General features: G+C 28.1%; 3 protein-coding genes across 3 annotated transcripts; all 3 read left to right on the top strand.

Moving 5' to 3' along the window:
* Positions 1–1,847: 1,847 nt before the first annotated feature.
* OCT59_023649 (uncharacterized protein) lies at positions 1,848–3,692 on the top strand (the record flags this gene model as incomplete). Its single annotated transcript, XM_025326452.2, has 5 exons — positions 1,848–2,171; positions 2,254–2,481; positions 2,741–2,870; positions 2,935–3,063; positions 3,151–3,692. 5 exons carry the CDS (start codon positions 1,848–1,850, stop codon positions 3,690–3,692), a joined length of 1,353 nt encoding a protein of 450 aa, XP_025176066.2.
* Positions 3,693–4,407: 715 nt separating this feature from the next.
* Positions 4,408–5,250, top strand: OCT59_023648 (uncharacterized protein; the record flags this gene model as incomplete). Its single annotated transcript, XM_066134863.1, has 3 exons — positions 4,408–4,685; positions 4,760–4,788; positions 5,084–5,250. 3 exons carry the CDS (start codon positions 4,408–4,410, stop codon positions 5,248–5,250), a joined length of 474 nt encoding a protein of 157 aa, XP_065990947.1.
* Positions 5,251–9,721: 4,471 nt separating this feature from the next.
* OCT59_023647 (uncharacterized protein) lies at positions 9,722–10,495 on the top strand (the record flags this gene model as incomplete). The annotated part of the gene is made up of 1 exon (XM_066134862.1): positions 9,722–10,495. The coding sequence occupies one exon, from the start codon at positions 9,722–9,724 to the stop codon at positions 10,493–10,495; it is 774 nt and encodes a 257-aa protein (XP_065990946.1).
* Between the last annotated feature and the right edge of the window lie 2,896 nt (positions 10,496–13,391).

The following is a 13,391-nucleotide window of genomic DNA, read 5'->3' as shown; positions in this document are numbered from 1 at the left end:
TTATAATTAGTTATCCAACTAAAATAAGACTTACAAGGTTAAAACTAGGATTGCATATTTCCGTTGCGTTTTATTTTGGTGATAGAAAAAACAATAAATAAAATTTTTGTCATTAGACGAAAGAAAATTCTTATTAGTTTTATTAAAAGAAGGCAAAACCTCATCACAAACTTAATCAGCCGTTTCGATCATGAGGTATTTTGTTACATGGTATTACCCAAAGCGCACAATAATTTGATAAATACTTTTTTTAAACCAAAATATTCTAGTAATATTGATAATTATATATTATCGTTCAGCCCAATAGGATCATGCAAATTTTCATAGACCGATATTTTTATTAGCCACAGCAATAACACATGATTGATATAATAAAGTGGAGTAAAAAAAATGGCGTAAATGAAATTTATAGAAAGCTTATTTATGATGTTATTATTTATTGCATGTCCAAAAACGTCAGAACGATAACACACTTATTGGATGTGGGCTATATCGGTCACAGGACCGATATAGCTACTCCCTCATCCAGTAACTATTTATTAGTATGAGATCCTGTATTGTGCATAATTAGATAAACGTGGTAACTATGACAACTTTATAAAAATTATCATAATGAGTCCTAAAATACTTTTGGCCCATAAATTTTTATTTTAACTTTTTGTTTTATCAAGCACACTAATAACACGCTTTAAAATTACTATGCAGGTTTAGTGAAATGTCTATTTTACGTTAAATAATGCTGCGGGAAAGGGTATCTCTGATACCAAGTCGAATTAGAATTTAGGGATAGGGCTTGAGATAGAAACGTAGTAACTTCATCATGTATCACGGACAAAGTCCTCATCTGTACTTATGTTTTCAAGGGAGGGAGTAGAGACACAAGATAATATTAATACATGCGAAAAACAAACACAAAGATCAGCCCATGATACACGTGAAAAAATGTCATATATTTCATTAATAAATTGCATTGAATCACCGGTATCACGTGATTTTTTTAATTTTGGCCGGAATTAAGTTACTCAGGTTCACAAAAGGAAATTTCTGTCCGTGACACCGGTGATAAATAGCAAACTCCTAAAAATTAAATGTGTGTATTTTTTTGTTCATGCTCAAAAAATCCAGAAAGCCTTTAGGGGATACGTAGAAAGGAGATAGAAAGTAAGAAGTCTAAGCGGCTAGGATCATTCAGCGAGTTGCTATCCCCTGGTTGTATAGACCAGATGCGTCTTTTATGAAATTTTTTTTTTAAAAAAAACAATGACGATTTCTAAAAAGACAATGATGATTTCTCATGTGGAGAATTTCATTGCTGCGATTAAATTATCTTTATAATTTAATAAATTTATTATATTATATATTACAATTACTAATTGGATTAGTTTCAATTTCCCAATCATTAGAGCTGCCCAATTAAGCTAATCAATAGCAAACTCCGAGTCCTATATAAAAATCTGTAGCACAGGGCGCAGACACATGATGCTGGACGATCGTTTTCAGAAATGTTGACGAAACACACCGAACACACCGTGAACACATACTGTATAAAAAATTATGCAAACTTGAAGTATTCATGCATAACTTTATATAAAAACTATTTTTGTCATTTTTTAGATATGAATAAAATTGAAATATGAAAATTTGTACCGAACACACCGAATACATCGAACATTGGCAAATACAAGCAAATACAAGTGAATACATATATGTAAATAATATAATTTTTATACATCTTTTAATGCACACTACCTAAAAATATATTACTAAAGTTTTAATTTTGTTTTTTTTAAAGGAATTTTTTTTTAATTTTAATTGCTGTGTTCGGTGCGTTCGATTTGGACATTCTAATGTCAACATTTCTGAAAACGGCAATAAATCCACCTTATCATGAACAATTTTCTTATTGTCTTTATCATGATAAAAAAGGAAAAGAAACGGAAACTTTACAGCTTATTGTTGGTAGATCAACCGTTCAAATTTGGCGTCAAATAAATGATGATAGTAAAAACAAAGATGAACACCCTAACAAAGGGGAAGCATTTCTTGAATATATATGGTCAAATCATATTCCAGTAAAGCAAGAAGAAAAACAAACGAGATTAAGAATTGAAAAGTTTGTATATAGACCAAATGATGGATCAAATAGCAAAATTAAAGATTTTTATTTAAAGGTTTATTGGTATGAAAAAAAGATGATAAAGAGAATACAAACGAGAAAGGAGATGCAAAAAAAAAGAGCACGAAATAACAAAGGAAGAAATAGATGAAATAGAAAGAAAGTTAAAAGAGATCGATAACAGCAATATAAGCGAAATGGAGAAAGAGAAAAGAAAACAAAATTTAAGTGAAAAGTTAAAAAGGCGGGAAAAAGTGATTCAAGGAAAAGATATCGAAAAATTTCAAACAGTAAGACACGCTTGCAAAGCATTAGTACATATAAGAAAGCGCTATAAAAGTAAAAGCGATGCAGGTAATTATAAAGTAAGTATAAAGTTTATTTGTTTATCATTTCTTCTATTAATATTTATTAACACTTCTTTATAATTAAAAAGTATGAGAGGTTGATTAACTATATCGAACATATAATCTGGAGATTTGCTAATTATGAGCCAGAAAATTTCAAATTACTAGACGTTCGATATAATCTTATGAAAAGTTTAATACTTAGCGATTGCGATCGTTTAATAAAATTTATATTATTTGGATATGAAGAAACTGCAAAAAATAAAATTGATTACAGACATGTATGATACCAAGTAATAAATTATGGCCAGGTAAAATGTTTTTAAAAGATGATGACCTTGACTTTGACAAAAGAGAAGATGAACTGCCAGAAAATAATATGGAACTAGCCATATATTACTGTAGAGGTAAATCTAACTTGATGATGCAATATTATTGATTACAATCAAAATAACATTATTTTATTTGTAGGCCGTGAACTTAAAGATACGATTATTGTTGCATATCTTTTGGAATATTATTCTAGAAATCCAACGAATTGTGTGGGTTGGATGTGTACTGTTTCTAAGGCAATTCTTTTATTATTTAAATATAATTATGGTTCGTTTTCTTTTTTAATTCTAATTTTATTTCATCCAAAATTTGTGAAATTTATATATATATATATATATTTTTCATGAAACATAGACGATTTTGTCAGAAAGTTATTAGATCAGGGTCACCTCTTGGGTCAAAATCCTGACGAAAATATTCTGATAGAAAGTTACAATAGTGACACCAAATTTAGAGCTTTGACACCTATAGTTAAATTGAAGTCTGATGAATCTGTTAAACTTAAGTGGTACAATGATAATTGGATCTGGAACAATTTTAATGATTTAAAAAATAAATTAAAAGAATATAGAAACTTTGAAAAATCACCATTAGCTTTACGAGTGGTTCCTTTTCCTGGCTTTACTATAAACAGCATTAAAAAGCAAAAAAAGAAGCATACCTTTTCCGAGATTTTAAATCGTTTTTTTTCTATACTTATACCACAATGGCGCCAAATCAAACAAAATGAAACGAATAAGTTGAGTCCTTTTTCTAGGATGGTACTATATGAGAATAATGATGATATGACAATCCAGCAATTGAAGCAGTTATCGACTTTCGTTGGCGGAAAACAAAATTTTTCTTGTATTTACTCTGCCTTCGTTTTCTCATTTTTGCCATTTGTTTTATATTAGTTAGTTCAGCATATTTGAATCGTAGTTACATTGTAAAGGAAATTTTTTGTTAGTTTTAATTATAATATTCTATTATTTGGCAATTTATCAACTTATTATTGAAGTGAAACAGTTTCGTTATCATGGGTTTAAAAAATATTTTGGTGATATACTTAACATTTTTGATATAACTTCTATTATATTTCCTGTATCGATAATGACGATAATGCTTTATGATTTTCATCTTTCTGATGGCTTTGGACGTATTATTGAAGAAAATGATTCTAAATTAGTTGAAGAGATATCATTCTCAATTTTCTTAATTTGGATTAAATTTATAAGTTTTTGTTTATAAATGAATATTTTTTTTTTCTATATAAAGATAATTAACCAATTTTAATAATTTTAGATTTTATTTCTCCGTTTAAATTCAGGTAAATAGAATGCATTTTATTTAATTGATATTTTTTCACAATGAGTTATTAATTTTTATATTCTTTCCATTATATCAGATATTGGAATTTATATTTATTGTGTTGAAATTAATTTCCGAGCCATAATTCCATTCTTTTGGTTTATGCTTTTTGTGATACTTGCATTTGCACACTCAATGTATTTAAATATTTTTTATTATTTTAATTTATTGATTTCTTTTCAAATTTCTTATGATTAATTTTCTTCATTTTATAATATTTATAGGTTTATTCTACTTAGAGATCCTAAAAACACTGAAAAAATGAAAATCAGAGAATCTACACATAGTGGAGTTGCTAAAGATCCATCAACAAATTGGACTTTATATTATATTAATCTTAAACCTGATTTTGATCCTAAATCTAGTGATGATAACCCATTTTCAACTTATTATACAGCAATAGAAGCCACATATTTTTGGATGAGTGGTAATTGGGTTCAAAAAGATAAGTTTGATAATTGGGCTGTTGGTGCATTTACCTTAATTGCTAGTATATTCCTTGTAATCATTTTACAAAATATCTTGATTGCTTTTATGAAGTAAGTATTTTTTTGCAAATTTAGTAACATAACTTACCTGACATTCTCTTATATTATTTAACTTTTTTATTTAGTGGTGTATATGTAACAGCAGGAACTAAGGGTAAACAAAATTATTAAGATATCAAGCAGATTATATAGCAACTTTTGAAGCATTATATGTTCATTTTTCGGATTCTGAACTTGAATATGAACCAAAACTCTAGTCCAGCTAAAAATTTTGAAGAATGGTATAATACAAGAAAAGGTGAACAAAGTTCTATTTATATATAAAGATTTTGAAGAAACATCTAATATTATGATGAGTAATATTTTTAGAGAAAGGAATTATGACAACCATTCACTTTTAACTTATAATAATAATATTAAAAAAATAATAGAAAATTATATTAATTTAGGTAATGATATAAATCATGATCTTAAAGATTTGATTGAAAGGGTTAAAGATAAAAATTCAATTGAAGAAATTATAAAAATTGGAAATACGAAAAATGATGTAAAGTTCAATATTGAAAAATTACATTATATGTTAGAGAAATTGAAGTTGAAGAAACAATTTTTGTAAATTTAATTGTAGCTTATTTTATTAGTTTTTTAAATTTATGATATTATAGTAATAAAAGTAATTAATTATATTTGATATCATAATCAAACATCATTTTTTTTTTTTACTTTGGATCGTGCTATCCACGTGACTTCACGTATTTGTATTACTTTGCATCTTAAAAATAAAATTTTTTTTTACATAAAGATAAAGTGATATACCATACAAACAAATTATCATGAGCTATATCCACCCAGTAGGATATATGTTTATGTTTTACACTATAGAAAAGATAAAGACAAACGTTCCAAAATCCGTCCGTATTTCGTTTCCTAATATTCCTATCGTTATGATATTTTTATTCATTTGCTGTGATTAGTACTATTATTTTCGTTAAAATTCAACTGTATACTTAAATTTTTTGAGAAATTTATTATTATTATATTATTATAAAATTGAATTTTTTTTTAAAAAAAAATTCTTTTTTACACTGTGAATATTCTTTGTTCGTTAATTTTTGTCCTTTGAAACAAATTGTCGTTGTGGGTTCCAATGTAAGTTAGCCAAAAAATAAAAATAAAAAATAAATCTGCAGCTCAGTAATCATGTGGAGTTTTTTTTTTTGTACTATTTTATACCTATATATATATATGTATAATCTAATGAGTACTATAATTAATATATTGTAGATATTGTACGGTGGTATTTACATTGGTTAACGTTAACGTGACATTAACTAATATATGTAATATAGCACCGTACAATATCTACTATATTCGTATTATTATACGACATGGAGTTATTATATTTATCAATAGACTTTTTCTTCCTTATTACTACCTTAATAATGTAATAGAATTTTTGCAACAAATTTTGCGGATATCTAAGAAAGAAATATTTGTCATTTCAATATCGTACGCAAAGTAAAACATTTCTTAATTCCAAAACGATTAAAACGATTGAACGACCTTCATCATTGCAACAAAAGAATGAATAATTTACAAAGTTATTTAGAAAAATTATTAATGATAATTCTTAGTATTTTGATACAATTAAGATTTTAGTAAAATGTCACGTAAACTAATTCTTTCTCAGTGTTCGTCTTATTTAACCTAAGAGACAGTTAGATGACCAGCTACTCCACCAACGCTAATAACAACGGCGGTAAGCCGGTAACTAAGTTGGGATACCTAATAATTCAACTTGTATGATTTCAAATTTTGGAAAATTCTGACATAGTTAACAAAATATTTTGAAATGCCCTCTCCCCTCAATATTTATATATACTATATAATAAATTTACCTTTTTAATCAAGCAATAGCGTCAGCGCCAAAGATGCTGGTGACGAAATATTGTGCAAAAATTTTATTGTGATACATCATCACGTGGCCAGACAGGGGAGGGAACAGGGTCTAAAATTTTTGATTTTACCAGAGAATTTTCCGACGCGGTTTCAATTTATTGGTTTTTTAAAAAAATTTATCGCAAAAATTTAATTTTAGCATAATTTTATTTTTTAAAGTTTCGAAGAAGCTGCCCCGAATTACACACCAATGATTTTTGTTAATACATCGTTATTTCTACCATTATTTTATTCACATTAATTACATTGGCATTAATAGTTTACAATAATGAAGTCATTTTTAAAAATTTTGTATTTTCGTAAATTTTGAATAAATCGTAAAAAAAAAAAATTATCTGATTATCGTTGTATTATCGTAAAAAAATTATTTTCAAAGTAATTTACCTCTTAAAATTTTTTTCGAGAAAAATGACAAAATGCTGTATCGGTTTTTTTTTCTAAGAACACCACCAAAAAATTTTCAGAAATGTGACTAATCTAAAATTAGTAGAAATATCGAATAAAATAGAAGAATATTATTTTTCACCTGTTTTTTCCATGTATGTAATTTCGCTTTGAAATGTATATAATTCTTTTTTATTATAGTTTATTCTATCCTATTTCTTGTTTTTTTTATTGTATTTTATTTTGTTGTGAAAATAAAAACGCGTTTTTTTTTAATTATTAAATATACTGTATAAAATTTATTGCAAAAAATTTTTTTTGTAACCTTGGGAGTATAAAAGTGGGTTTTGGTACGAAATCTCAAAAATCATTTGTCCAAAATCTTGACAAATCAAAATCCTTGACAACTGACATATCATTATACCGACAAGTTGATTATCCCGACAATTTTAGAACAAAATTTTAAAATTCGCCACATTTAAACTAAATATTACATATTGCAACAAATAATTTTATTAGAACACACATCATTAAATTGTTGATATAATGACTCTGTTTAATACACTATAAAAACTATCTTTTTATTACGTACAATTATTAAATTATATAAATAATATAAAGATTTATTATTAAATTTTTAAAATGACAAATAAATAAATTTTAGGATCATAAGGAATATTTTAAATAAACGTTCTTTGAACTACAAGTATTTTTAAGATAAATTTCCCTCGCTTTATTTTTTCTTAAAAAAAAAAAAAGTTTTCTAAATGTTGTACAAAATAATAGCTAATAAAATTCGACAGTTCACGTTACCGAATTTTTTGATGAGTCGATAAAATATAATATACTTTGGACTAATAATAATGAAAAGTATTAATAGTTACTACTCGACATAAAATAACTATTGTATCAATGATTATATTCTTATTATTGCAAATACATGCAGGGTACGAGTGCCGAGCAAATAATTATTGTACTTAGTAACAAGTTGTACTAAATGCCTGATGATAAAATACGATTAATAAACATTAATTATTTTTTAAAATTATAATAAATGATATTTTAATACCCTTGTTATTACTCAACCCATATTTATTTTCTTTTTACATAACTTTCTGTCTTTTTAACTTCCTTTAATTACAAATACAAATTCCGTTAATTACAAATTCAGTTAATTACAATAAATTATCCTATTTAAGAAATAAGTTTTTTATAATATTATTGGATTCGAACAAAAAACATTTACTAATCATCACCATCAAGCCATTGTGTTAAAAAATCATAAGATTGTTTGGATTGAGCAATTAGTAACTTTATTCGATAGAGTGGCCAAGAGCCAAGTAACAATATAAATAATACTGTAACAATAAAAATGAAATAATACTATTTTAATTTTTTTTTTATTTTTGTAATTTTTGTTTTCCAAATTTGAATGTTTTAAAAATCTTATCGGTAAACTAGCCGATTAATGCACGTAATGCTAAATAATTTTAAAAAGCTAAAAATTTTTAAGTTTGTACCAATCGAATTTAACATCTGCAGGAGCATGTGTCGATCGTTTCATTTATCTTTACATAGCTCACCATTATTTTTTTATAATTAAAATTATTGTAAAATAGGAATGTATCAGCAAATTTAAGTAAACCCTTACATATTGAAAAGTATCCAAGATTGTATTTATGTAATCGATCTAGTCCGAATGGAATTTTTTTTTTTGTTTTTCTTATGAGGCAATGAATTTCGTGGAATACGGGTTCAAATTAAACCGAAATATGATTCCTTTACATGTAACATACGTTAATAAAAAATTATTTTTTTTTTAAAAAAAAATAAAGAATAATTATGGATTATGAAAATAATTCTAGAAAAATTTATCATACTATACAATTATAATTTAAATAAGATTACTAATAATTAAAATAGAGTAGTTTCAAAAAGTTGCTAAATCAATTATCATTTTATTCTATGTGAATGTTTTCGAACGGTACTAGAACTTCTAACTTCTATTAAATTCTTGGCTGAGGCTAACGCTAAATGCTAAATATACTAACGTAAACTTTGAAAGTTTTTTAAAGGTGACGTTCTTGGCTCTAATTGCGATGATCATCTGTTTGTTAAATTCAGCCATCTGCAAAACACAGTTGTGCGACTTGTTTCGGAATAAATTTTCAGATCTTTTGGATTTTTGTGCGTGTAACCATATCATAGATAGATTTGATATCAAATTTTCACACACGTGAGCCAAGAGAAAGAATTATGTAAAAGTAAAAGATAAGGAGATGAAAAAATGAAAAAAGGGGAATCGCGTTTACTTTGACGCAAAACAATTCTAAACGCGGTATTATTGTAGTAATTATGCATAAACAAATCTTTCTTTCTTTTTTTTATTCGTTCGCAAGCAATTAAAATTCTTCAAAACATTACATACGCCAAGGATATGTCCAGATAATTTATTGGTTATCATTGAAAGGTTTTTACCTTAATTTCGAATGCACTAATAATTATATATTTATATTCAAAATTTCAAATTATGCAAATGACTTTACCGATTTGGTAACATACGAGTTTTAATTATTTTATTTTTAAATTAAAAATTATATTGATGAATTTTTATATAAATATGATGCTTTTTTCCTTTCAGTTTATTTCAAGTCAGCTTAATATCTTGAAAAGAAAAAAACAAATAAAATAGAAATATATTATCCCAATACCATTTAGAAATATTTCGCTCAAAATCTCGTAAAATGAAGATCTCTTACACTCTAATTTTGGCTATAAATTTAGCCCTTTTCACTGCTAGTTCCGTTGCTACACCAATTGGAAACATAGGAAATGGTGTTATTATTTCTCCACCTCCCCCTCCTGATGGTCCCAAAGGTGGACCAAAAGGACTAAAAGGTAGAGATTTCGATGGCCCAAAAGTCCCCAAGGGTAAAGGTCCAAAAGGTCCAGGTCCTAAAGATGGACCAAAAGGTCTAAAGGTTAGAGATTTCGATGGCCCAAAAGTCCCCAAGGGTAAAGATTTCAATGGTCCAAAAGGTCCCGGTCCTAAAATTGGTCCAAAAGGTCTAAAGGTTAGAGATTTCGATGGCCCAAAAGTCCCCAAGGGTAAAGATTTCGATGGCCCAAAAGGTCCCGGTCCTAAAGATGGTCCAAAATTTCCCGGTCCTAAAATTGGTCCAAAAGGTCTAAAGGTTAGAGATTTCGATGGCCCAAAAGTCCCCAAAGGTAAAGATTTCGATGGTCCAAAAGGTCCCGGTCCTAAAATTGGTCCAAAAGTTCTAAAAGTTAGAGATTTCGATGGCCCAAAAGTCCCCAAGGGTAAAGATTTCGATGGCCCAAAAGTCCCCAAGGGTAAAGATTTTGATGGCCCAAAAGGTCCCGGTCCTAAAGATGGTCCAAAAGGTCTAAAGGGTAGAGATTTCGATGGCCCAAAAGTCCCCAAGGGTAAAGATTTCGATGGTCCAAAAGGTCCCGGTCCTAAAGATGGTCCAAAATTTCCCCCTAAAGCAAAATAAATGAAATTTTAATCTAAAAAATATTAAAGTTTATAGTATGTCATTAATTATGAATTATTAGTTTTAGAGATATGATTAATTTACATTATAAGTCCTTAAATTCACTGTATCGTATCGTATATTCTATTAATATTTATTTTTCTATGAATAAATGATAAGTAAAATCGTATCTTTATATTAAACTGTCATGATACATGGTTTTATCAACTCGTAATCAATTTACAGAGTTAGGCTAATAAGTAACTAAATGAAATTAATAATTTGCTTCAAGTGGTATTAATCAATATTGCCATTAATCTAATTGTTGAACGTAATTATCTAATTGTGAGCCTTCCGTATTAATTACGTTTATTAACCGGGATCCGTCCAAAATCCCGAAACTCGAAATCCCGAAGGTACGTTATCCCGACACTCTAAATCCCGAATTATCAAAATCCGACTTGTCTAAATCCCGAATTTTATAATCCCGACATCCCATAATATTGATTTTCTTGCCTTTATTAATAATTTCAAGATTTTTCATTTCAGTATTTTGAATTTCGGGATTATGAAGTGTCGGGCTTATGAAATGACCGGATTATGGCAATTCGGGATTTTGACGTTTAGTCATTCCAATATAAATTTTTTCGTAATCTTCAGGATATGAATATGAGTAAAGTAATATTATTATATACTCTTACAATAAAAGATTGAAATCTCCCATAGAAAAATACCAATAATGTATACACAATTTTTGAAACCATTATACCAACAAATTCAAATATGTTTGAAGTTTTAAACTGTAACACAAGTATGTTTTCTTCATCATGTACATACTTCGAAGAATACCAATTGCTGTAGCAGTGTAATTATTAATAATATAATAGTGTTTATTATAAGTAATGTAATATTATGTCACGATTGTCACGTAATAAACCTTAAAAAACAACACGTGACTTCAATCACGGATAAATCTCGGCAAATTTCGCATAAAAAGTTTGAAGTTGAAAAACATCTCACGCTTAAGAATAAAAAATTTATAATTGAGAATAAACATATTTTTAAAGCTACAAAAGATTCAATTATTAATCAATCCAATTTCAATCCCCAATATAATAGATTTAATAAAAGTTTTTAATATTAAATAATAAAATAATATCAAAATAAAAAGTACATTAAGAATAAAAATAATAAATAAATAAATAAATATGCAATCATCAAAATAGAAATAAAAGTAAAAATAAAATAAAAATAAGTGATACTATATCTATTGATTTAAATTATACTGATTTTGATTTGATTTGATTTGATTTGATTTGATTTTTTTTTTCTTCTTTCTTTCAGAATTTAAATCCAGAATAAGTTGTTGCTAAGTCTATTATAACATTGTTGATAATATTTTTGTCTTCTTATAAGCCCAATTTACATATATTTGATTTAATTTAGTATATCAACCACTTAAAACAATATGTCCCTGATATCATTAATTTTATGAGAGGGTATTTGTAAAATAGCGAAAATATTACATATAACTCTAGAGAGAATAGTAATTACAACGCCAAGAAAAAAAGTCGCGCCTAAGATCCCAGTTACTGCATGCACCCAGATGAAAATATCTGCCATGTCCATGTCTGTGACGTTACCCATGACTGTGATATTACCCATGACTGTGTCTGTGACTTTACCCTAGTGAATATTTCGAGTATAAAACAGGAAACAATGTCGGAAAAGATATGACATAAATCAATTATGGCTGGGAAGAATAAAAAATAAATAGGTTCGAGCATTATTTCAAAATTTATATGCCAAAAATATAATTGATTATGATCGTAATGAAAACAACACCAGCTGTAACCCAAGAGAAGATTGAAATCCAGGGAGGTATTTCGTTATTTTCATGAAACACTATACTTGGTAGAATAAAAAGGGATAATAAAAAAAGAAAATCATCGAAAGCTCTCCTAATTTTAACAAGAGATAATCCCCGTCTAATTTTAATGAATACTCTTATGACTTTATCGAATGCCCGTCTGAATTTATCTTTACATATTATTATCTCATCCCGATTTTCTACATCAGAAGCAAGAGTTCTTTTCATCTTGCGTATTTGCTCCTTCATAGTGTCAATTTCTTGACGCATTTGCTGATAATCTTCCCTTTCAGATTCTTTTAATAAAAAAAACTATGAAGCAAAGGGTCAATGGTCAGGACTTCCTCGACTTGACCCGAGAAGAGCTTGAACAACATGAAATGAAATTGGGGCTGGCAAAAAGGCTCGTAAAGTTCGCTAAGGAGTGTAGGGAAAAAAAAAGCATGTGTTCTCAACTTACCGCAGTTTGAATGAGGTGTTACATCGGTAGTAATGGTATCAGCACCATTTGTCAGTCTCCACCAGTGAGTTTTAAATAACGCATAGCCTCGGGATATATATACAGACGCGGTCTCTTTGCGGCCCGCTTGCTCCTCTCAATTTTCTAGGTGACCTATAAACTTTAAGACGACGAAGCAGAATTAATACAATGTATAAAGGAAATAAAGTGCAGGCTGGGAAATATAGAGACTACGCTTGCTGATAGCAATGAAGCCATGCGTTGCGAGTATATTTCAACCATCCTTCACGCGATCACGCCTCACTATATATCGTTAAAAGAATAACCAAAAAAGAGCTTACCTTGGCACCTCAGCTCAAAGTTGTCAGCGAAGAAAGTACTGGTCGAGGTGATTATGCAATCAAAGCCCTCGAGGAGCTTATTTGCATTACAGAAGGGAAGCTACATCAAGTGGTTATGGGTTTTGCTCAGATAAAATATAAGAAAACGAAAGTCGGACGAAGCATTTGGGGATGATTACGACTATATCTATGGGATCGTCACAACAGCCACGGAATAGTATTTCATTCTTTTTGCCTCAGACGGAA

The sequence above is a fragment of the Rhizophagus irregularis genome, chromosome 4 (genome assembly GCF_026210795.1).
Source record: "Rhizophagus irregularis chromosome 4, complete sequence".
Taxonomy (NCBI): Eukaryota; Fungi; Glomeromycota; class Glomeromycetes; order Glomerales; family Glomeraceae; genus Rhizophagus; species Rhizophagus irregularis.
This window is presented reverse-complemented; position numbering and strand designations above follow the sequence as displayed.